Source organism: Chaetodon trifascialis, chromosome 21 (genome assembly GCF_039877785.1).
Source record: "Chaetodon trifascialis isolate fChaTrf1 chromosome 21, fChaTrf1.hap1, whole genome shotgun sequence".
NCBI classification, from domain to species: domain Eukaryota; kingdom Metazoa; phylum Chordata; class Actinopteri; order Chaetodontiformes; family Chaetodontidae; genus Chaetodon; species Chaetodon trifascialis.
Window position 1 is genome coordinate 19010898 of NC_092076.1, and position 24129 is coordinate 19035026.

At 42.2% G+C, this 24129-nt stretch overlaps 2 protein-coding genes across 3 annotated transcripts in view; both read right to left on the reverse strand.

Annotated features, from left to right (window-relative positions):
- The window catches only part of itgb4 (integrin, beta 4), a 29425-nt gene extending 28830 nt beyond the window's left edge, over positions 1-595 (reverse strand). Inside the window, exon 1 of the mRNA XM_070991456.1 lies at positions 577-595. The gene's annotated coding sequence lies outside the window, so the exon portion shown is untranslated. The remainder of the gene's footprint in view (positions 1-576) is intronic.
- A 2267-nt stretch (positions 596-2862) lies between these two features.
- On the reverse strand, positions 2863-20318 carry sap30bp (SAP30 binding protein). Of its 2 annotated transcripts, none has more exons than XM_070991434.1 (10): positions 20208-20318; positions 19439-19548; positions 16044-16088; positions 13020-13059; positions 8256-8344; positions 6153-6244; positions 5763-5875; positions 5628-5686; positions 4316-4406; positions 2863-3703 (listed from the first exon to the last, which is right to left on the reverse strand). In XM_070991434.1, the coding sequence occupies exons 1-10, from the start codon at positions 20305-20307 to the stop codon at positions 3525-3527; spliced, it is 918 nt and encodes a 305-aa protein (XP_070847535.1). In that variant the 5' UTR covers positions 20308-20318; the 3' UTR covers positions 2863-3524. The 2 variants fall into 2 exon arrangements, with proteins under 2 accessions (XP_070847535.1, XP_070847534.1); XM_070991433.1 differs by having other exon boundaries at positions 2863-3706.
- Positions 20319-24129: the final 3811 nt, after the last annotated feature.

The following is a 24129-nucleotide window of genomic DNA, read 5'->3' on the forward strand; positions in this document are numbered from 1 at the left end:
TCACTTCATCTCTTCTTCATCTGTTTTGCTAAGTTAAAAGATTCAAACTTACCTGTTTCTCCACAGGATGCTCTGGCTTGAAGAGATGGTGGGGCAGTTGGAGAAGTTTCAAATGTGAAAATGTGTGTCCCCCTGTTCTCTTTTCATTGACAATATTTTGGTGGCAACACTGGTTTTAGGCACACTGAGAGAAAATTGATTAAATATCCAATGTTGATTCAATGACATTTCTTCAGCATATAAACTGCTGCTGATTTTAAAGTATAATTTTCTATCTCAACCATACTGTCAAAATTTCTGACGAAAACTCAGAGTTGAATGAACAACTTTTGTTGTCTGGGACAATCAGTGCCAATTCCCAGAAAACACACAGACCACAGGGATCATAATGTATCAAGTAACCCCATTTAAAACATTTATGGATACTTTATTTACTGAACAAAGCTGTTCCTGTCTACACTCAAGAGAAACCTTACTTCATGCAGAAGGTGAAATTAATTGTTCATTTACTGCCTAAATCTATAGGTGGACCACCAGAACTATCTGTCCTATCTGCGGACATAAGACGTGACTTACTGTGAACAAAACGCTGTCGATGTAAACTGGACTCATGGGCACACACCACAGAGCTGCTCTCTCCTCGCACCCTGTGGGGAGACCGAAATAATCCAAAATAAGAAGAATTGCTCAAGTTTTTGGATTCACGGTAAAAGCCCGACGAGAATGCCTCCACTTTCTGCTCCCCTCTGGTCACTTGTCGCTCCAGTCTGTGCGCAACCCCTCGCCAATTTACATGACAAAAACTACTGTTTTTGGATCAGTGAGTTCATTCAGTGCTTATGAATGAGGGTTTCTTTTTTTTCCACCAATAAATCTGCTGGAGTGATGTCTACTACAGCACAGAGGACACCGGCGACATTTCTTTACCAAGAATCAAACATGTTTTGGTTATTCAGTCAAATAGAGTTGCAGTATGAGATGAATGACGAAAACACGCCAGTAACAATGTATTTTACACGGAGACAGAATGACATGCTAACTATTTAGCTTCAATTAGGTATTATAAACAAATATGTCCTAAAGGGTGATAAGGACAATGTAGAGTTTATTTAGTCAAGAGAGGGTCGTATGTCAGAACAAACCGCAACAGAATGCTATGCTAATTATCCATAGCTTTAATGACGCAGGCTTTATGATGACAAACATGTAGCTAATGAAGAATGATAAAGTCAATATAACGTTTTTATTAAGTTCACCCACCTTGTTACCCTAATGGTTAACAATAAACTCAACAGACACACAAGCGCCTGCGGGAATAATTTACGATATCTCAACATTTTGTTCATATTTCTTCGAAGTGTTGCGTGAGTCCAATCATTGTGACGACAGCGGGCTGGTGCAGAGTTTGATGGGGGAAAAGTTGCGACCTGCTCGGTACAGGCTGTACACTGGGTGTGTCTCGTGGGCTCGCCCGCGAAGTTGCGCGCACGCCCGCTCCCGCTCCCGCACTCACACACACACACACACACACACACACACACACACACACACACACCTGCAGTCTGAATCATCAGGTCACATTCCTCCAGGGACATCCTGTGCGCCTGTTGGACGCGGTTTACACTCTTTATCACACTTCGTGGTACTTTTTCTATCACATCTGCTGCAGTTGTTGAACACAGGTAATGTTTAGCTTTGACGTATTCAGCAGCATTTGGGTTTACAACTATTTTATAGTTGTACATATCTGAGCAGCCGGTGTTCGGAGTACCCTGAACTACATCCAATAGGCTGCACACACGTTGTATTTTCTCCATCCTCAGTCATTCTGGGAGAGTATTTACTGGCAGATGAGCATCAGTGGCTTCAAACCTGAATGCCGAGTAAGAATAACATGTCAGAGGTCTTGATGAGGGAATGCAGATTTTTTAGTGCTGGATTTGAATTCCAGGATCTGCAGAAACATGTCGCGCTCCGGAGGAAGAACATGAGCATTTGTTCATTTACTGTACCAAATGGATGACTACTGTAATGGCTCAGCAGCCAAATGTGTGTATGATTCAACTGTGGTAAATGATTCAGTCTGTTCTCTAAACACTCTGTAGGGTCCAGTATCACACCCAGGTCACACTGGAGATTCTTCTTTTTTTTTTTAATCCTCCAAAGTGAAAAGTCAGAGCTTTTCGCCAGCCACCGTGCATTTCTTATGAGTTTAATATCACTGGGATTTAGGTTTCCATAAACAGAATTTGAGCTAAGAAAGTAATCTGCATATTTTCAGTGTTTAGTTAAAAGACTGCACCCAAAGTTATCATCTCCCAGTGTGAAAGGTTATGAAGGAAATATTTGCAGCCCGTAACAGTAAACAAGTGGGAAGGGCTCTAATTTCTTAATAACTCTTTTCACTTAAGCACAAGTCTATGGGGAACTCCGGCCTACTCACACGGTCCACTTTAACCCTGAGCGGTGCTTCAGAAGTACACTGACCTCTCAACACTCCCCACACAGATGTGGAGACTGAGGTGAGGAAGAGCATAATGTCAAAACTCCACCTGGAGCACATATGCATTCCTTAAGAGAAAAGCCAGAGACAGTGTGTGGATGCCAGCATGAGAGCCAAAGAGATTCTTCAGCCCAGATTCAGGCCAATGGCTGCAGTCAACAGAGCCTGTTCCCAATAAAAGAGGAGTGTCCTTTCATTTCCGTAGTAAAACACACATGTAAAGCTTTGTTACAAGAGTGAAACAACAGAAGCTTTTTTTGTCCTCATCGGGTCTGAGGAGTTTTGGATTGCACACATAGAAGAAGCCTTCACTTTCGGTATGAAGTGTCCTCAGTGGAAATGACAAAAACAGGCAACGGTGCATCTGAAAAGGCAACATCTGAACCATTTATTCACCTTACCATCTATACATGTACAAGTGTAAAAAAAATCTTACCATAGAGATGTCAATATGCCAATGAAGAAAAAAAAAAGCTGAAAAAAAAGATGCACATGTCGAGCTATTACACATAACTGGTACAGGAGGCATGAAAATACTGCACCAGAACTACGGATAGAAAAATAACATTTTCAGATATCTCTCTCAGGTCTGTTTGGGACCCTTCTTCTCATTAAACCATTGTCACACTCTCATTCTCTTCAACTGCTTTAAGCCATCAACTGTTGCCAACATATATATAAAAAAAAAAGAATGACAGACGGGTTTCATCAGTGTGAGATCTGCACACTTTCAGATTCTCAGAGCGATGAGCATTTTCACCAAACTGTGAATTTGGCTTTGTGATGCAGAAGTGCAGATACAATCCCAGAGATAGAAGGCAGTAAAGTCTTTACATTAGTCCACGTGGAGCAGAGAGCATTTGCAGGTCGGATATAAAAATGTACACCAAGTGTCCGTCGGTTCATTTGTCCACTCTCTGCAACTTTTTACACATACAGTGACCACACAGCTCTTCCAGCTTCATGTTGGTCATTGTTTCGATTGCTTACACACCAACACGATCCCGCCCCTTGTTTGTGTTCACTGCTTTGCTTTCTTTAGGATGGTGCCCACTGCAGAGATGACGGTGGTCTTGGTGCCGCTGGCGGTGGTCGTCACGGAGACGACAGCAGGTAGAGTTGCGGTGGTGGTGATGATGGTGGGCTGGGCCAGGGTCACAGGGATTGCAGAGTCCCACTTGCTTTTCCTCTTCTGGGCCTCTGCTGACAGACAGAGGAGAGGAACAAGTGACGTGAGCTCAGGAGTGAAACGACCGGCTGCACACGCATGAACACAGACATGCACGCGCACAAGCCAAGCAAAGCAGCTGCCAGCGTAAATACAGCAGCAAACGTAGCGACGCAGGCCCCGATGAAGACCGCTGGTTAGCAAACATGGATTTAAACAATGTACAATTAAAAATGTTTATTTTTAAATCCCCTGCACAAATGTTTATGAGGTAAGACGCACACTCAACATGTTTGTTCGCCTTCAAGGACACACACTGTGTGTTCTGGGGAGAAATGCAGAATTTAAATATAGCTTCTGTTTCCAGAAAACTCCACAGGGCTCCTTTAATCTAAAGCTTCACCCATCTGTGAAAGTAATGGCTTTCTGGAATCTCTGCCCTCTAAATATTCCATAAAGGTTATATTATATTCTCAATCAGCTTCTTGTTAGAGGACATTTCTGCTTAAGATGATATCATGTATTTCTGTGCACCAATAACAGTGAAGCTACATTTGAATCGAAATGTGATAATGTAAGTTTGTTTTCTTGTGCTTTATTTCAGACGACTCGAGCTGCGAGGTGCTGCAGTGCTGGATGTTTACCTGTGGCTGTGGTGGTGGTGGTGTTGCTGGTAGTGGAGGCTGCTGTGCTGGAGGGGTTGGTTCCTTTCTTAGTCCCAGTGACAAACTCAATCTGTCAAACACAAACAATATCCGAGCACTGGTTTAATTCCATGTACTGTTTAATGCAATGAAACGAGTAGTACATTTATATTAAATCAACTGTCTTTAACAAATTAAACTCATTAGTTTTGTCAACATAAATACATGCAGGCAGCAGGCTTCATGTACGGCAAGCCAGAGAGCTTTTTAACCACAGTGAAAATGTTGTTTTTGGAAGGTTAAAGACTAAATATGGACTGAAGCAGAAAATTTGTTGGATAAAAACATGTGTAATTTGGAGATGATAACATTTTTTTAAATAAATTTGGACTTTTGGACTTCATAACAATCTGGAGTTGTTGGAAATTAGATCATAAGAGTCAGAAACGATCCTACGCAGCCACCACTGGCATCTAATCCTACAAATAGCCTAATCTTTATCTGCAACTGTGCAGAAACACAGTTTTTAATCAAAATGAATAGGTATGAAAAAAAAAAGCCATGCAGCATTCCAGTGTTGATTTACAATTTGAATGTCAGCGTTGTGAATGAAGCTCCGAGGCTTTGAACTATTCGGCACAATGTTATGTGTAACTAGAGGATATGTGGCGTTGGCGGTCTTGCTCAGGGGCACATTGACAGTATTTCTCGAGTGATGGGAAGAAAATTATTCATTCAGTCTGCTTTCATTCTCACATGAACAATCTTCGTCCTCTTGTGTTAACTGCGCTGTAGCCTGCATACCACTGACTACATTTCAGCAGAGCAGAAGACAGCAGCTGTCATTTACATGTTCATTCAAGTCCAGTCTCTAACTTAGGTGCAGCTAGTGGAATCATGATGCTGCTGATGATAGCAGCATATATCATGCTGTTTTCTGACCATGTGTGCAGGTTGCTAGGAGACACCACCATTCAGTCCCAGCGCTGACACGCTATTTACCTCTGAGTGATTATTTCAGAGGTAAATAGCAAAAAGTGAAAATGGCTGGCAAAGGGAGACACGTTCAGGTGTTCTGAAGTGAACTTGTGCTGAAGATGAAGAACACTAACAGGCACTGCTGGGCTGGGCCTGAGCTGCAGCTATGAGAGCTGAACTTGGCAGTGCTGACTTCTGCGTTCTGCACGTGTTTGATAAAGAAGGTAAAAGAGAAATGAAGTGCAGCTGGTGGAGACTTGCCCCTGACGCAAACAGAGCAGAACTGACGCTGGATAATCCCCCCTTCTTTTTTGTTTTTTTGGGTTAGACTCACCTTGGTGCGCTCCTTCTTGGCTTTCTCCAGTTTGTCCATCTCCACTTTCTGGGCTTTGGCTGGAAGGATGAGACACATGGATGAGCACTGAGTTCTAATTGAACAGAGCTATGAAGAAAACTTAAAGTGGCTCACCTAGAGCTTCATAGTAAGAGTCCTCTGACCAGCCATGAGGATCAAACATATCTTTTGGGTAGTTAGTTCCCAGTTCATCTATACCGCAGAACTGAATGAGCTTCTCGTAAATGCTGGAAGAGAACCAAAGAAAAACCTCATGAGACACTTGCTGTTGATTTTGTTTCACAGACAGAGAAAACTGATGATGTTGTAGGTGTTTACACTAAAAAGTGGACCTGATATCATGTGTGAATAGCACTCCACCTGTGTGTGTGTGTGTGTGTGTGTGTGTGTGTGTGTGTGTGTGTGTGTGTGTGTGTGTGTGTGTGTGTGTGTGTGTGTGTGTGTGTGAGTGTGTGTGTGAGTGTGTTGATTGGTTTGGGTGCGTTCCTCAGCTGAGCTGCATACCTTGGGTTTCTAAACTCTTTCTTTTTCTGGATGTGGCTGTTTGTGTCAAAATCTCCATGGAGCTTCCTCTCGTACAGCTTGTGGATCTTGTCCTGTTAAAAAAAACAAACAAACAAACAAGTCAGTCAAGGACAGCGGGTCAACCCTCACTGTTAGAAGATGAAGCCACGTCGAGTCCACCTCCTCCACACTCTGCATTTGGCAGCACACACTGTCAGTGTCCTCAAATAAACAACACCTTTACACCATCAGCTCTGCTCCAGCAAGGGTCAGTGTGAAAGGAGCTATTGTATACGAAGTCTCTGATACCTTTAGGAAATATTTGACAACCAGGTTCAACTGAGCCATACGAAGCGGGCAGACGTAGCCCGGGCTGCTAAAGTCCTTTTTAGTATTGCCTTCTGAAACAACCCAACACAAGTGTTTTCTGATTTGACATCCCTATCGATTCTCAGCGCTCCTAAACCTTTACAAGTGATGTGATATGAGTGGCCTCTGATCTGCCTCCGCTATGACCATGATTTGGTTCAGTTTCAGCACAAAAACTACTTAGTTAAAGGGAATGTTGAATGAATGTCTTAAAACATCAAAATGTGCATCCTTGAGGTAAAAAAAAAACCCCTGCATTGACCTCCTATCAAACATTTTGCAAATGCTAATGCTAATGTTTGGTTGCTAGTAGTCTTGCAGCACTACAAGCAGTCAAACGACACAGAGTAACCATGGTGATGACTAAAACAAACTAACTAAAGATGTATTCCACAGTCACACTAAAACTTGCTTGTTTTGTCCAATCTACAATATAAAACTAACAAACGTTCAATTTAACTCCTCACATTTGAGCAGCTGATACCTGTGACTGATTGGCATTGCTGTTGATAAATAAGCTAATAGATTCTCAAAATTGTTGTTGATCGATGTCTGTTGACTAATCGGTTAAAAGGCCACTCTTTCACACATAAAATTCAATTGTGTCATGATGGAGAGACATTTGTTAAAACGTGTTTTTGCTTCTGACGGAGACACACACAGCAACCTGGGGTCCTCGTCAGGTAGATGTAAACACAGGTCATTTGAGGCATTTGAAAAAACATTGTTGTTGTTTTTCTACCTCCCTGAAGACCAGAGCTAATGGATTCTGGCAGTCAGAACACCTCATGTTCTAATCTCAAGGACATGATTGCAAAAGGCATCTTGGAATCTGTTCATAAAGTGGATTCATTCCAGCAAATGGTGAAATGACAGCAAAAAACCAACGAACTATAAGGAACTTATTCGAAAGGCATTCTAAGCATACGTGTTTCTCTTCTGCACCGTGACCTTAGGGCAGGGTTACCCAGGCTGCTCTGGTGAAGGTGATTCATCAGTTGTTCATCGGATGGGTGCTAGGAGTGTCAGCCCAGTGGGTATTATTGATGAGCTGTTCACTTAATAAGTCAGACCTGTGTCCTGGCCTGCCTCAACTGCACAACAGCAAGGCAGAAAGAGAGCAGTGCTGCTGATACTAAATTGATAGAAGATGACACTGTGTGCTGCTTTAATTACAGAGGGGAGAATTTATGTAGCCACCAGAATTTATTTCTAACCCCAGAGGGAACGAGGGGAACTTCTAAATGATTCACTTGGCGTGGAGAACAGGTTATTTTGACTGCATCAAGATGGCTAGTCTCCGGATGAGGTTGCTTTTAGTCCTCCATACTTTAACTCTTCAAACTCTAAACCTTGCACATGTGCAGACTGTGTGTCTGCTTATGAAACCAACATCCCCCTCTAGGAGCTGATGACAAGTCTTAATCTTTTAACAGGATGACTTTACTACCTGGAAAGTGTTTATCCAACACATAAAACAAGCGTACAGACATGCTAAACTACACAACTCAGGGGACCAGGACCATTCTATTAAGCTCCCAGAAACCCACAAGCCCAGCTTCACCCACATGCCCTCTCTTCTGGTCTGATTAGCAGACCTAACTGTGGCCTCGGTGGTGATATAAACTGCTCACACGAGATGATAGTGGCAGTATGATGTGTTTAAATAAATAGTGTGCTACAGGAATAGATTATGATGTCTAAATGATTATACCATAGTGGAGGTGTGTCTACCTGTAGTTGGCTCGAGCAGCGTCCAGGGGGCTCAGGGGGGATCCTGATCTCATCGGGTGACATGTTCCTCACCTTCTCTGAGAACAGAGCTGGCAAGAAATCAGAAACATAAACATGAGCACTTATATGTTTTCACTTGAGCAGCTTTCCCTCTCTGCCCTGTCTTGCAGGTCTTTACACGCCGAATAAGGATTAACTAAGAAACCATTGTTGCACAAACGTAGTGAGGCGGGAGAGCCGGATCTCTTTGTGTTTGAATGAATAAATGACAAAATAAGAAGGTGGGATATGGATATGCACTGGAGATCCACCACAGTTAATGAAAGAAAGGTTCACAGTGTGATGAGAAAACACTGCTGGTGAATTCCTGAGCATCCCCCTGTCGTTCACCATAGTCCTGCATGTGTACCAGCCGTTTTATAGGGCAGTGTGGTATGAGGAGTGCACGTCCTGGGCAGGGAGTGGCTGTTGTTGGGGCTTGTAAGGAGAAGGGAGGCTCCTCTCCCCTCCCTCCCTCCGCCCCTCCCTTTGGACCCATCCCTTGTTTTGCTCTCCCTGCTCAACTTGTCTCCCTCTGCTTTCTCTGACTGCAGGCCAGGCATTCCTTCAGTGTCGCTCTTATCCCAGTCAGACAGATAGTCTTTACAGTCATTCAGTGCTATCAATCATGCTCTGAATAAGTGCTGCAAGCTGAGTGTGCAGTGTATGTGTGCCTGTGTGTGCGCGTGAAAGCAGGAGCTCGTACCTTCTGACATTCTGCACAGACTGTCAACAAGTAGAAACTTGACAGTACATGAGATGATAATTTTCTGCAGTGCTGTCTTTTAGCTCAGCCTTGCTGAACACTTCATCTCACAAAACATCACAGGAAAATTCCACAATCACATAACTCCTGCACTGTTGAGTATCAGCTATCTGCGATGTGCTGTATCTAAGAACTTTGGGTGTTTTTAGAGTAGTCGTCCACTTTCACTGCAAGTTACGACTGCCAACATTCCTCACAATGTCAATGTCAATAAACCCCAGACTCATTCTGGTTATGAAAATTCAATGCTATAGCCTGACCAATAACACATGTTGAAGGCAGAACTTTGATATATTAACCAAATCCATCTTGAATTTTTACAGTTTACATAAACAAACAATATTTAACCAGGCTCTCTTAAATTTGTCTTGTTAAAAAAATTGTGAGCGGGACAATTTAGTAGAAAACTTGAGCTAAATGCTAATGCCGGCATGCTAAAATGCTCGAAATGACAATTCTTACACGCGGATGTTTCTACGGTAATATTTACCATGTTAAACATCTTAGCTTAGCATGCTAACATCTACAAGTTAGCACTAAACACAAAGTACATCCAAGGGTGATGAGGAAGTCTGAGCTTTTAGACAAATTTTAAAGTGATGATGGTACGAGATAAAAAGTCAAAGGATCAGCAGATGATTACAATTACTCCTCAAGGAGACATGAATGTGTGGATCAAATTTCACTGTGAATAAGATAACTGGCAGAATGAGAGACAGACCAACGTTACCACACTAAGAACGATGCTGCCAGCCAGGCGAAAAATAATCATGACAGTGTTTGTGGTCAGAAAACTATATAACAGAGACACAGTTTTTAAATGACCTCAAACAAACCACTGGCACTTCTGGACTATATTTCCTTAGTACTTATTGGCTGGCATATACAATATATGTGCAAAAAGTAAAAAATATTATCCAATATATTTCCCAGCTAATTTATCCGTCTTAATCTACGGAATACTTTTGTAACCAATTGAAACACATTGGTTGCACAACCATGGAAAACTGTGAGGTGTAGTAGTTGTACTGCCTGCTGTTTCTACAGGATGGCTACCATACGTCTGTTGACACAGTCCACAGTGCAGCGACCTCTGTGTGTGGGACTGTGCCAGAGATGCAGCTGTTGCGTTTGTGTGCAGACGGGATGCTATCCTCTACGCACTCTCTCCAGCAGTACCTCCCTTCACTGTCTTTGCTGTTTTCCTTGGTCTGCTGATCAAGTGGGACCACAGATCCAAACACATGGACACTGAGCTGCCACCCTGATCTTCTTCACGTCTGGAAAGTTCAGCGCAGGAGCAGGGGCTCCTGCATTTGCTACATCCCTGATATGACTCTGGGTCCCACCCCCCCTCGTCAATGTGGGTAGGGCGTTGCCTTTGTTGGTTAGATGCATAAGTACTGCTAAGTGTGTATGTATGAAGGCTCCCACATTTTTGACAGCAGAAAGTGTGCAGGCATACAGTTACATGGAGTTACATGGTTCCATGCATCTAACTAGTCGTACATCTCATATTTCAAAACACAGAAAATACTGTAGCCTCCAACAATAAAAAACCTGACGGGGCAAGTCTAATGAGTCACAGGCATGAAGTGGCAGCTTGGTATTTCATTTAATTCACTCACAGGCGTGCACACACACACACACACACACACACACACACACACACACACACACACACACACACACACACACACACACTGTCACAGATAATTACACACTGTAGCTGCAACAGAGTGTTAGCATTGTAGAAGCCTACTAATCCACTCTAGACAACAAGAGATTTAGCTGATAATTTTGTAGCCTTGTTGGACAAACTCTAATTTAAACATTAAAATAAACTCCAGCCCCCACAGCAGCAGAGAAAGTGTGAATAAATCACTGCCTGTGCAATAAATATTCCTGTTTATAATTCAGCTCAGTGTGAGAGGAACATTCTCATGGAACAGCAGCACTGTCAGAAACGACATGGAGACACAGCAACACACAGAGAAAAGATTATATTCTGCAGCAAAATCACCATCTGTCCTCTCGGAAAACAGACAGAAAGTCACAATCTGTGCCCCTGGGGGCTTTTTTTGGTCAGAGAGACAATGTGTGTCTCTTCAGCGAACAGACAAAGAGCTGTCTTCAGCCTGCTGACGAGAGGCCTTTTGCCAGACGCACTGTGACATTTACTGACAGACAAGAAAGAGGAGCCGAGCTCCGCTGCGGTAATGCCAAGTGTCCGTGCCGAAGCTATGAGTCACTCACTACGCTCCACTACAGAACACTGATGGTGGTGGTGGTCTTTTTGAAAACTAAAAATTGCTCTTGTGCATTTCCCTTTCCTTAGCGGCTTCTTTTTTTGGCTGCAACAAACCAGAAGAGTGAAGTGAGGATGATGATGGAGGAAGCAAATCTGTGGGCAGAAGCCAACAAATTCACTCAGCTGCTGCCCTCTCTCCCATGAGACATTCCTTTCAAAACCAGAGTTACTGCCTCACACTCGTACACCTCCGCCAACCTGTCAAGTTGCATTTACGTGCATGTTTTGGATATAAAACGTCATCATTTTATCCTGTGAGACATTTTTGTGAAATTTTCATAATTAGCACACAAATTCTTGACTCAAAAATGTGTTTCATGTGGTTACAGTGACCTTGGAGCACCAAAATCTTAGCAGATCATCCTCGAGTTCAAGTGGACGTTTGTGCCAAAAATTTCCTGGAGCAGTTCTGAGATACAGTGTGTGTTCTTAGGAAGGGGACAGAGAGACACAATGCCCCTGGCTGTGGCTGTCACTGGTGCAGGGGTGTAAAAAAATCATTTATCTATGAATCAATCATATTATTTTAATTAGATTCAGCCCCCCCCCCTTGCAACACATCATTATATGTACCGTTTTCCAGGTGTTTAGCAGTCAGATGATGATGGAGTGCATCATTGCATAATCTGTGCCATCATGTGCATCCAGCTGTGGGCCCATTTAAACAAACAGCAGCGAGGGAAAGGTTGGTGCCAAGAGAACGGCCTAACAGACTGGTGTGACCAACGCCGCTCCCCATATCACTCATATCCTGTCTGAGCTGATGCTCACTTGCACACCTGTACAGGTCAGTCATTACTCACTTACCACTGCAGCTCCCTGGGTTAGACCTTCATAAAGCATCTGTCACTCAGTGGACAAAGAGGCCTTTGCCTCTGGTTAGTGATTCATTTACTGCACCAACACCCAGGCTACACAATAAAAAGTGTGTGTCTGAGTCTGAGTATCTTACTATATACTTGTCTTACTATAGATGCATAATCGTCCATAACAGGGTGTTATATAACCTTACTGCCATCAAAGACAAAAGCCAATACTCTCTGACTTCCCTGCAATCTGGTACTCAGGCCCAAGCCCAAGATTTTTTAAAGATCTTTTGAATACCACATTTCAAGTATGATGGAAAATCAATAGGGACAATATGGCCTAGAATTATCTATTATCAATTCACATTTTTTCAGCATTTTCCAGCAAGAATTTGGTCTTGAACCCAGCTAAGCAGCAGCTTTGTAGCTGCTGTAGCGAGCAGCAGTGTTCTCTAAAGGGTATGTAACGTGTTCTTTATGACTTTTAATAACTTCTAGAGTTCTTTTGAGGGACGACTTTCCAAGACCTGCAGATGCCTTGTAATACACATGCAGGACTGACTCGAAATAAACTACAGTGTGTGCGTTCGTGGTAGTGAAGGAACATGTCAGTCAGAGCAACAGTGTGGCTCACTGGTGTGTCTTTAAGAGCTTTTGGACAACAATGGAGCTCTGTGGCACAGAGCAGTGAGGTAAGTCAGGCTTTGGATACACACACAACACCTGTTAGTAGGATCAATTCATTGTTGGTTTTGGTCTTTTCATGGGATCTCTAAGTGCCATCTTATCCTCTAAGAATGGGCTAAATATATGTGTGTATGCATAAGTGAATATGTACTCACCAACTAACTCATTGGGGTCCTTTCTTTCTTCTTCTGGGATCTGTAAAAAGAAGAGGGAAGAGAGAAAAAGAGAGATACAGGGGATATTTAGGTCTCCTCTGGGCAGGAGAGTGCAATCATTAACAATGGTGGAGGGAAATATTAACAACACCAGTGGTGGATGTTATCCAACCATGTTCCCAGCTTGGATATACTTAATTATAGTGGATTACAAGTGGGCTGGTGAGGTGAACTGGCAGTTCTTGTGAGAGATGTGGAGCTGGGTAAAAAAAAAAAGCTGATTCCACTTGTACCTCACATCGACAAATCAAATAGGCGCTAATACAACAGACTACACAGAATAGAGGATGACAGGAGAACAGTTTCTAAGAAGTGATAGAAACCAGAATAGTAAATCTTGGCAGTTCCCAGTGAATGCTTGAGCACAGCAGGAGGAGGAGTCTTGTACAGCCTCTGAAATATGCTGCCTGTTGTGCCAGCACTGTGGGCGTACCGCAGGTTCAGCACAAAGGAACAGCGCTGTTATTCACAGGCATCACGTTGTCACCTAGCAACTGCACGGGCACATCAAAGAATTGTCCTGAAGTTGGCCAAATCACGAGGAGGAGGAGGAGGTGGTGGTGGAGGAAAAGACATGGAGGCACAGCAGAGAGACAAAACACTCTTCATTTAACTGATCTGAGGAAGTTCAGAAGCTTCAAGGTTTTTCTGAATAAGAAGAATTTTGATTAAGTTCAGTTCTAGGTCAAGCTGCCTTAACCAAAACTCAAGGAATGATCAAACCAGAAGCACTTTGCTAAAAGCATCAACAATACCAGCGAGGCATGGCAGTGACAAAGAATGTGTGGAAACAAAAAGATAACATTTAGCTGTTCTTTCCAATGTGTGACTGTTGCCATCAAACCTTGAGAACACCCTTTTTGGCACATTTTGACAACAACACATTGTATCCTGCAACATTTTAAATCAAGGTAATAATCTATTTTCACCACCAAACCACGACTGTTGTCATCTCATTTCAGGCTGTGCATCTGCTCTACACATCATCCCGCCGTCTGCCGTATATAAACACCAGAGCCACGTGGATTCGCAACCACTCGAACAAAGCAGAAGTTACAACAGACCATTTTCTTCACGCGTTCCTACGCATTTATCCTTTTGATGATAGTGGATCAAATGTCATGCAGTCCAACACAACAGCACCACAAACTATAGCCTTCAAAATCACCATGGAGATGAATAAATACCTCCAACAGTCTTAACAAAAACAGACTGTTCCTTTACATCATGGTGGGCTTTATTGCAGGGCTGTTGTATTAGATTACCTCTGAAAGTTACAGCTGTTTCTATCCTTCTGTTAGCATACGTCTCTCTTATGAAATGGCCCCCATAAACATGTTTTAACACCAAATTAGTTCTTTTTCTAATTACAGAACTGTAAGACAACCCAAGTCTTATGTGAAGAGTAGACCAGTGGGGCCCTGTGCATCTACTTAGGATCTCATGCATGCATGTATTTATTTTTCTATTACAAAATAAAGAAAATGCAAGAACAGTAGGTCCTGATTGAGGAACCTCTTTTGCCTCAGATTCTAAAGCCATGATAGCAGCTCTGTGAGGCTGTACTTAGGCACAGCGGTGCTTTGAGACAAATGCTTACATCATCACGCTGACAGTGATAATGCTAACATGCTGATGTTTGGCAGGTGTAATATCTACATGGTTCACCATCATAGTTTAGTTTGTTAACAATTAGCACTAGACTCAAAGTAAAGCTGAGGCTGGCGTCAGTTTTGCAGTTATTTGGTCATAAACCAAAGTATAATTGCTGCCAAACTATACTGAAAAGACAAACACTTGAATCACTCCACCTTCTGCAATCCAGTGGACAATTCCACCAACTTACTGTGAATGTTTAAACAAAATTTAAGCCAATCAAAATCTTGCAACACCCCATTAACAATATTTGTCCAACCGGAGCTCCTTCCCAGTGTAACCTTGTGAAGGGCTACAGCAATATTTCAAAGACTTCCTGAGTATTCAATCGCTCCAGCTAAAGCAGGTCCAAGTATTGTGTGGTGACACAGAACTGTATCAAAACACCAACTAGCTGCCACTCGCAGTCAATAGATAAGATAACTGCAACGGAGAACAATAAAGTGGGAGGACAGAGTGAGAGCTACCATAAACATTCTCTTACTTTCTGTCAAATAATAGATTTGAAACTGAGCCAAAACACGGAGTGTAAGGTTAAACATCAGTCCTCTGCTGCTAAAGGCTACAATAAATATGAGGTGTCAGTCAAATACTGGGGGCTAAATAAAACAACACCGTTTGCATGACTTCCTTGGAAATGGGATTAATCCTCCGCATGTCGTAACGCATTATTGGGAATTCACATCATGACGCACATGACGTTCCAATTAACATATCACCAAATGCTTACACAGCCAGTGCTGTTATCTTTACTTCATGACATGTCATACTGAAGAGGCAAAACTTATCACATTCTGATCAATCAAAGACTGGTAGTAAAACAAATCCTCAGACAGAGCAGAAATCCTTGAATTTTATGGCTTCTGTTTGTTATGTTTGTGCCTCTCTCTCTCCTCACTGACCTGTACCAAACAGTGCAGCAGGAAGCTGGTATGCTGTTCAGCTCGCACAGCTTTAAGACACATACACACACAGGGCGGGGTTAGTATGGCGTGCAAGTCTGAGCAGTGTGCCTTGAAAAACAACACTGTTGGCTGAGCGCCTCACTTCAGGTGAAGTTTAAGACTCACATTAAGATGCATCAGTCAAGCAACCCGGCTGACCTGGTCTTACCCGACTAAAGAGCCTCATTTGCTATTTGAACGTTCGTCTGACAAACAAAAACCCACAGCACCATCTAGTGAACAGGCTCTTTTATAGCATGTGGCGGCAGCTTTAAAAGTGGTTAGTCACAAAACAAATGAAATGAATCAGGCTTGATCCTTTTCCAAATCCAATCCATCCCACACCAGGTGGGTGTTCAAATACCTCAACATCATCTGCGTCCCTCCCCTCGTCAGATTCGTCCATTTCCTATAAAAACAAAAATGCAGAAGGTTAACACCATAAGGATCAAAAGGACATTAGACCATAAGGGGGAACCAAGCAGCAGTACAGACCGGATGACAACCAGCACCCAACAACTGACTGCAAAACTGTTCAACCCTCCTGAAGCTGGTTCTAGCAATACAAAGTCTTTGTTAAGTTAAAGGAACATTCCACACATTTTAGGAAACATGTCAGAGGCCTTAAAGCCCTTCAACAAAGGCACAAATATCTATTTGGAATGTTCGGAAGTAACTTAAAAAGGGCTATCCACCAATTTTACACGTGATGGTCAGTTTGCTCGTCATGAGGTCACACCTCTGTGAAAGCAGCTGTATAATGTCTCTTGTGGCTCTGCAAGAAGTTTCTTAAAAATACTTTTTTTATTTTATTTATGTCCTTTATTGGACAGCAGAGGCGGCAGAAAAAGGGGGCCAGGGAAGGGTATTACATGAAAAAAACACAAACTTGGTAGCAGCTATGTGGCGTTCACTGTAACCTTTAAGCTACCAGTGGATGATGTCCCCAGGGTCACCTTGGCTTGGACTTGAGACTTCAAATTTTTAAAAGAAAACCTGCATTGTAATGTGTAGGTAAGGGGTTTGAAAGAAGTGGGCATTTAGGAGGCTGATGCTGGTGAGTTGCATTGTGGGAAATGTAGGATTCAGTGCTTTTGGACCCTGACCCATATTAAGGACTAACGCTGAGGATAACTCTCTTGTGGGTCACCCAACTTTAAGAAAGTACAACACTAAATCAGCTTTTGAACACATCATTACTGTCCAACACTGTGGAAGGTTGTCAAAGTGTTTGTCTGTCTGAAGAATTCAGAATAATTTAAAACCCCAGTTCACCGTAAACTACTACAACTTAGAGTGTGTCCTTTGTGTAAAATTCATGCTTAAATGTTATTGACACTGTATCAGAGATGCACTGATTCAGTTGCATGGTTTTTGAGGAGGCAGTTATGTTGTTGTACAGGATTCATTATATTGCAATTAGGGATGCACATTTTAAATTTTTTTTATGACCGCTAACCGATGCCCGTTAATGATTAATAACCGTTAACCAATAAGATTTAAATGCCCTTACATGCTGCCATTCCGACATTCCGTCATTCCGACATACTGCCATTTAGAGATATCACCATCCCGAAATACCGCTATTCCGACTCACAAACGTCCCACCATTCCGACAAGGCTTTCCATGTAAGGAAAGGTTGGAATCAGAGAGTCACTGACTCGGCGCTGTTCGGTCCGAACTGAGGATTTACAATGACGGCAAATAGTTAGATTACTCATCTAAAATGTAAAAAAAAAAGCTACAAGATTTAGATAATTAACAGTACTGTAGGCTTCAATCGTCTCCTATTGCTTTTTAAATTATGTCGAGAGCGAGCGCGCTGGTGATTTCTTTAATTGTGTGTTCTGATTCACGCTTCTGAAATCAGTTAAACAGTTCTGATGGAGCTCAATGTTTATCTGGATGATGCGGCTTCATTTCGAACCATTTTACTGTAAACCTGGACGACCCGCGGCGTGTCTGGAGATAAAAAAATAATATTCAATGTAACGTGTGTTTTGTGTGTAATTGCACACAATAAGCTGGTGCTTCGAAAGTTGCATTTGGTCGTGTTTGGCCTCCAGTGCCTTGCATGCAGGTGGTTGAAGTGCCTGACAAGCCGCCCCGCTGCAACAATAACACGAGGCACAAACACATTAAATCCGTCATTTACCGCCAGCTGCAGTGTATGTGCAAAACAGGGAATCGAGTCCCAGCTGACCCGTCCGGGAGAGTTGGCTGCCACAATGTTGCGCGCGTTGTCGTGGACGCATGCAGACACTTTCCCACTAAGTCCCCACGTCTCCACTGCATCAACCAGTTTAGCTGTGAGGTTATCAGCTGTGTGTCTACCTGGCATGCTCTGCGTTAACAGGACGGCAGAATTAACTTTCCAGTACTCATCGATATAGTGACATGTAATTGTCACGTAGCTCTCAGTTGTGAGCGCGGTCCAGCAGTCCGTTGTAATAGCCACGAACTTACGAACTCGACATGCCCCCATGAGTTGATTGACTTACGTAGCTAAAAAACAAAATTGACCGTTAGTATTAATCGGTTAACGTTCCTGTTATCAGTTAACGGTTAAACAGTTAACCATGTGCATCCCTAATTGCAATGTAGTTCTAATATTTTAACGACTTCATACATGTAAACTGTATGTAAATTGTACATGGACAAATTATCAAACTGTGTATCTAGACAAATAGTTGTAAGGTGAGCAAAATGAATGTAATTATAAGTTATAAGTTAAAAAGCAGAGACAGGCATTTCAAGCAAAAATAGGATTTGATATCTGTGAACCACTTGACCATTCTACTCCCACAATACCTGATGAACCTGCACAATCTTTTTTTCAGACAACAGTCGCATAAACTTTTCAATAAACTATTCAATAATAAATGACCTTTCAAAATCATGACCCATTCTTATGAAAAAGAAGTATTGGGCTGTGCTAGAAATCATCATCGTCAATCATAAATGCTTTGTCTGTAGCTTCAGTGCTTGAGCATAAGGCTGCATCTTATGATTGTTTTAATTATCAGTTCATCTGTAATGAATTGTTGGGTCTATAAACAAAATAATCACAATTTTGTAAAGCCCAAGGTGACATTCCCAAATGTAGCAGCAAATCTCCAAATGTAACTGCCTTTTCTAAGGAGCCACATGCTAATTGTTTACATGTTGAGATTTAAGAGGACACAAAGATTTTTCACTTGACTATTTGATTAAATGGATGAATACAGGATTAACACGTGGAATAATAAATCAAGATCTCAGTGTTGAACAAAATAAGCATGACTACCATTTCATGCATAACAGTACAGCCCAGGTTAAATGTAATAGCAGAATAAATAGACTACTATTATTATTATTATTATTATTATTATTATTATTAAGACCATCTTGGATAAACAAAACCAAAGACTTTGCAATACTAGACCTCATTATGTCAAAGGAGGTGGGGTGACAAGATCCCTGTCACTATACCAGTGCGCTCCACATGTTGTTCTGGAGATTACACACAAAGACGAATACCTGTCTGCTCTAGAGTACAGTGCAGCTATTTTCACATTCACAAAAGAATTGGTGCAATCCTGCAGGCCTCTTATTTCCCCCCAGAGTTCAGGGGGGAAATAAGAGGCCATCAGTCATTTTAAATCCAATCATGAACACCACACCCAGCGCTCTGCTTTTTGTGACACTTAAAACACTGAAACACACTTCAGTGGGGGCGAGAAAAACGTTTTAAAAAAATTCTGAATTCTAATACTGACCGAGTTGCTCTCTCTGCTGTCTTCATCTCCAGACACCTTGTCATCTGCGCCCTCAGTGCGGTTCAGCTCATCATCACCATAGCTGTATACCAGACCTCCTCCCCGACTCCCTAGTGATAGATACGAAGGAACAGAGGGATAAAGGGAACACAAGTTAAGCGCAGATGTCAGATGACGTAGAAGTAAACAGGATCACTGGCAGAAGGCACTGAAAGAGGAAAGTCTTGGTTCAGAATCAACTTTAATGCTTGTCTGACCCACGAGCACTGCATCAGGGCAACAGGAGGGCACAAAAAAGCCATTTAAAGCCACGTACTTTTAGTACATACATACATACATACATACATACATACATACATACATACATACATACGTGTACACACACACACACACACACACACACTGTGGCAAAGTATTCATGATTTAAAAATAAATCTAATATTACATTACATTAATCTGTGGGACTGGGAGCTAAGAAGTGAGACCAATAACTTTGCAGCAAAACAAAAAACCTTTGTTACTGAGACATTTACATCCATTGTGTGAGAGAAACAATCAACAAGCCCAAAACAAAAACCAACAAGACCCTGCTGATATAACTACATCTGGTTCAACTTTGTACGTTCACGGTTTTCTGTAAGTAGCTACGTTAGCTACAAGCTAACGTTAGCTACCACATGAACACACGGGCTAAGTCGCATATCAATGGACGGCGGTATTTCGCCAATGTACTTAGAACTATTGAAATTATTTAATTTTTAACACATACCTGTCTCTTCTAGTTCGGGGTCAGGGTCAGAGTCAGGGTCTGTATCGTCTCCATAGTCTGCCAAGGAGGAGAGCAGAGCACTCTTCTTACCGCTCGCCATCGCTGTATGTGTCGCATAAACGCCTGGTCGCAGAGTAAATACGTCACTAAAATTGCATTGCGTAGCACCAGGATAATACCGGGAGATGTAGTCCTTATGGTTATTTGGTGTTGCTGTAGGCCTGTCGTTTGGTTTAAGAAAAAGTGTTGACCCCAAATTACTTTTAATGTGAACATTGTTAATAAATAAACATCAATTAAGTATATACGTTTTCCATTTCGGACCATATGCTGTTTCTATACAGCCGAAACAGGACAATTATTCAAATAAAAAAGGAGAAAGCTTTGTCCCACTACCAGAAGGAACAACTAAGAGGACAAAATCATCATTTCAGAAGCTTCTCTACACAATCAAAAGTCAAAAAAGTCTTATTTAAAAGACAATCACATCCATTCATACACCAACCCAGCCTTCACTTCTGTTGCACTTCAGCCTTCAAATTTGATAGACACATGATGCATCTTCAGCTTCTTGATAATGAGGCACCAATTTGATGAAGCAAAGATTTAAACATATCTACATGAAAGATTAAAATTGCAAATAATCTTTGTTTCAACAGCAGGAATTTCACTGTGAAGCAGGCATGAACTACACACAGAAACAAAGTCATTATAAACGCACCTGGACTGCCTGCAATATCACTGACTTGTATGCTTCTTACTTGTACCTTTATTATGTCGGTAGTTTTAAAAAAACACATTAGAAAATCACTGATTTTGTACAAATGTTTGACAGAGACTGCTGCGTATTTAAGAATCATATCAAGTATCACTATGAGTAAATTACATTTGAAAATGAAGCTGAAAAGAAGTTGTTTACTGTGTTGTCACAAATGCAGAAAAAAAGCAAAGAAACAGCCACCATTAAAAGAGTTAAATAAACAGTATATGTAACAGTGAAAAATCCAGGGTCCAGTTTCCACCAAATCTTGAAAATGACCCAAAGAACAAATTCTCCATCATGTCAATATTCATCTCACAGCGTGAGTCAGTTCCCTTCACACATGTTTAGATGACCCCATCCTGCGACTTCTTCTTCTGGTTGTTTGGGCTGCAGAAGCATCCATAAAGCAGAGCGAAGATAAGCAGAGACAGAACTGTCAGCACAAACAGCCCCATGACCGCTAAACCACCCAGTGCCCACGGCTCCTGGCGCACCCGGTGCAGGAACCATTCCACCCAGTCCTCAGGTGACACGGTGGGTTTCTGTGCCTCTGGTACACTGCATACGGAGAAATGAACCAGAAAGCTCAAATGGAGAAATAAAGTGGACATTAACTGATGAGATACTGTTAATGGACACCATTAGTTGCCACTAAAATGCTTTATAGAACGAGTGGAGCCACATTATCTACTGATGACAATTGTCTGAAACAGTTATAACATGTATTTATCAGCATGCTCTCTAGAAAATCTGCTGATGTTAAAATCCATTGTCACCCAACACATTCCTGTTCAGGAACTCACCTCTCCATGGCCACGTCCCACAAAATGATCCTCTCACGGCTCAGTGACTCCCGGCTGTGTGGATATATTTCAGTGTGTGAGAACAGATGGTTTCAGCTGCCGTTCTGATCCACTCGCAGCGCTGGAAGTGTCTGACAACAGCCCAAACATAGCAGTTTACTCTCAGTTTGTGCTCAGAGGAGGCTGTCTGTATCTGCACTCGCTGCTATTCTGCTTTCCAGGTGACACATTTCAGTTGCTCTGTGTGGGCAGGGCAATGTAAAAGCAACTGCTCCTGGTTAATGTTTACTCAAAATATGAACTGGTAGAGCAAAGGAGTGTTCTCACGATAAGGTATGCAAACAGCAGTGCTGTGTTTTTCTGGTGTCATTGAGTTAAAATCCTATTTTGGTGCATAGAAGATTCAGTTACTGGAACACACATATGTAGTGTTTAGAAGGGGATTGTACCATGCTTTCAGAGACAGTTAAACCTCAACATGTGATCCTATAAAAAGAAACAAGTCAGTATTCAATTTGTTTTTTTTATTACTGTGAACATTTACATTTCAGTTACACCCACAAATGCAATATTGCATTGCATCAGTAAATACAAAGAAGACATTTCTAACTCCTGCATTTTAAACAATGAACAGCTCACGTTTTCCATTGGCACAAAAAAGAAAGAAAAAGAAAAAGAATCATCTTCATTTGGCCAGCAGAGGGCGCCCTGTCTTCATACACCGACAAGCTTCTGCTGAAAACATGGAACAACAAGTAATTTACACATACACATGGTGGAATGTCTGAACATTTTGCATGTCGTTTTTCACATTCCTGATAAACATCAACAGGATACCAAACCAGTTCATTTGCAAAAACAGAGTCGCTGTGACATTCAAACACAAATCAGCTTTCTTATTCAATCTTCTCATCCCTTGCTCCACTGTAAGGTTTTTGTTGTTGGAAAAGGCCTCCGCACAGTGTTTCATTGTCCTGGTCTGTGATGACGTGTGTCACTCTGCTGATTTAAGTGGATTCCAGTGGCATGGCTGTCTGGATGGGGGATCCAGTCTTTATCCCAGTCCTGAAATTATCATGGAAATTTGTCCCCATCCTTCTCTTGATGAATCTCCTTTGATTATTTTCTCCAAGAAATCGATGACCCTGAAAAGCATTTCCTGTTTAACTGCAAATAAAGGTGATGTATCATGTGGGTGATTACGTGGAGGTTGAGAGAAAGGATGGAAGTTGTATTTACTTTTAGAGTCTGTCTCAACTTCAGACAGGCTGGAGAGGCTGCACCCTGGAGGCCTGGTATTTTGGCTTTCCACAGCAGCAGCAGTGGACGCAGGACAGCACGATCATGAAGAGAAACGTGGCTGAAAGCAGAGACAGGAGGGGCAGACACACGGGTGGGGGTAAGAGCTGGGTTAGCAAAGGCCACAGTTTTGTTTCATATTTAACCTATCATTTTACACAAACCATGGGTCAGCTGTCACCTCTAAGGATAAACCAACAGAGACTTACCACCTGACCCTGCAGTTCCCCTCAGTTCTGAGACGAGTTTTAGCTTCTTTCAGCTCATTATTTTGGTTTCATTCACTCACTGCTCTCACCTTGCTTCTAGCTGCAGCAGGCAGGTGGTTTAAGCAGAAAAAAGCCCTGATAAACCTGTTGTGATCTACGTCATACCTCATGAACATAGACAGAGACAGATATTTCCCTGAGGCGTTGGTGGAGCTCAAAAAGAGCTAAAAGGAGAGTAAATACTGAACTCACTGAAAAAGTAAATGGATCCTGATCCTGTTTACACCTAGCTTAAAGGGTTTCCCTCTTACAGATAAAAACTCACCGACAAACAGGATGAGCACAAAGAAGGCTCCCAGCTCCAGAGGGCTGGCTTGTGGGAGACCCTGCAGTTTGGTCCACACCTTCTGAAGAATCTCCAGCATCTCCTCTTCCACCTCCATGCTGACTTTCCGATGCAAATCCCTCGCAGAGATACGTCAAAACGGCTCAGGTTTTGCTTTCAGGAAGGGAAACAGGCCCTCATACAGCACACGCCACTGCACCTGAAAAGAGAAACATGACGATACGATGAATGAACACTGTCACTGCAGAGATGCTCTGAAAGTAAAAATGAAGAAGTTATTTTCATCTGCAGCTCCACCCTTCACCACTGCAGTTTTGTACTTCCACCCTGCAATTAACCCTGAAGCCTGGGAACATATGCAGTATGCCCCTTATCCCTAAATACGTTAGGCTCTTTGCAAGTTCTCACTCATTACATATCAGCACCCATAATTAGCCCACTGATTAACTTCCTTTACATGTAGGTGTGTGTGGAGACACCATGTGTCTCCACTGTGTGTGGC

Excerpts from the sequence above, each read along its gene's own strand:
- sap30bp (XM_070991433.1), bottom strand. The coding sequence starts at position 20,307 with ATGGCGAGCGGTAAGAAGAGTGCTCTGCTCTCCTCCTTGGCAGACTAT. Across the intron at positions 5,687-5,762 it reads CTCTTACTATGAAGCTCTAG|CCAAAGCCCAGAAAGTGGAG; the intron begins GTGAGCCACTTT and ends TCATCCTTCCAG. Across the intron at positions 4,407-5,627 it reads CCAAGAAGGAGCGCACCAAG|ATTGAGTTTGTCACTGGGAC; the intron begins GTGAGTCTAACC and ends TGTGTTTGACAG.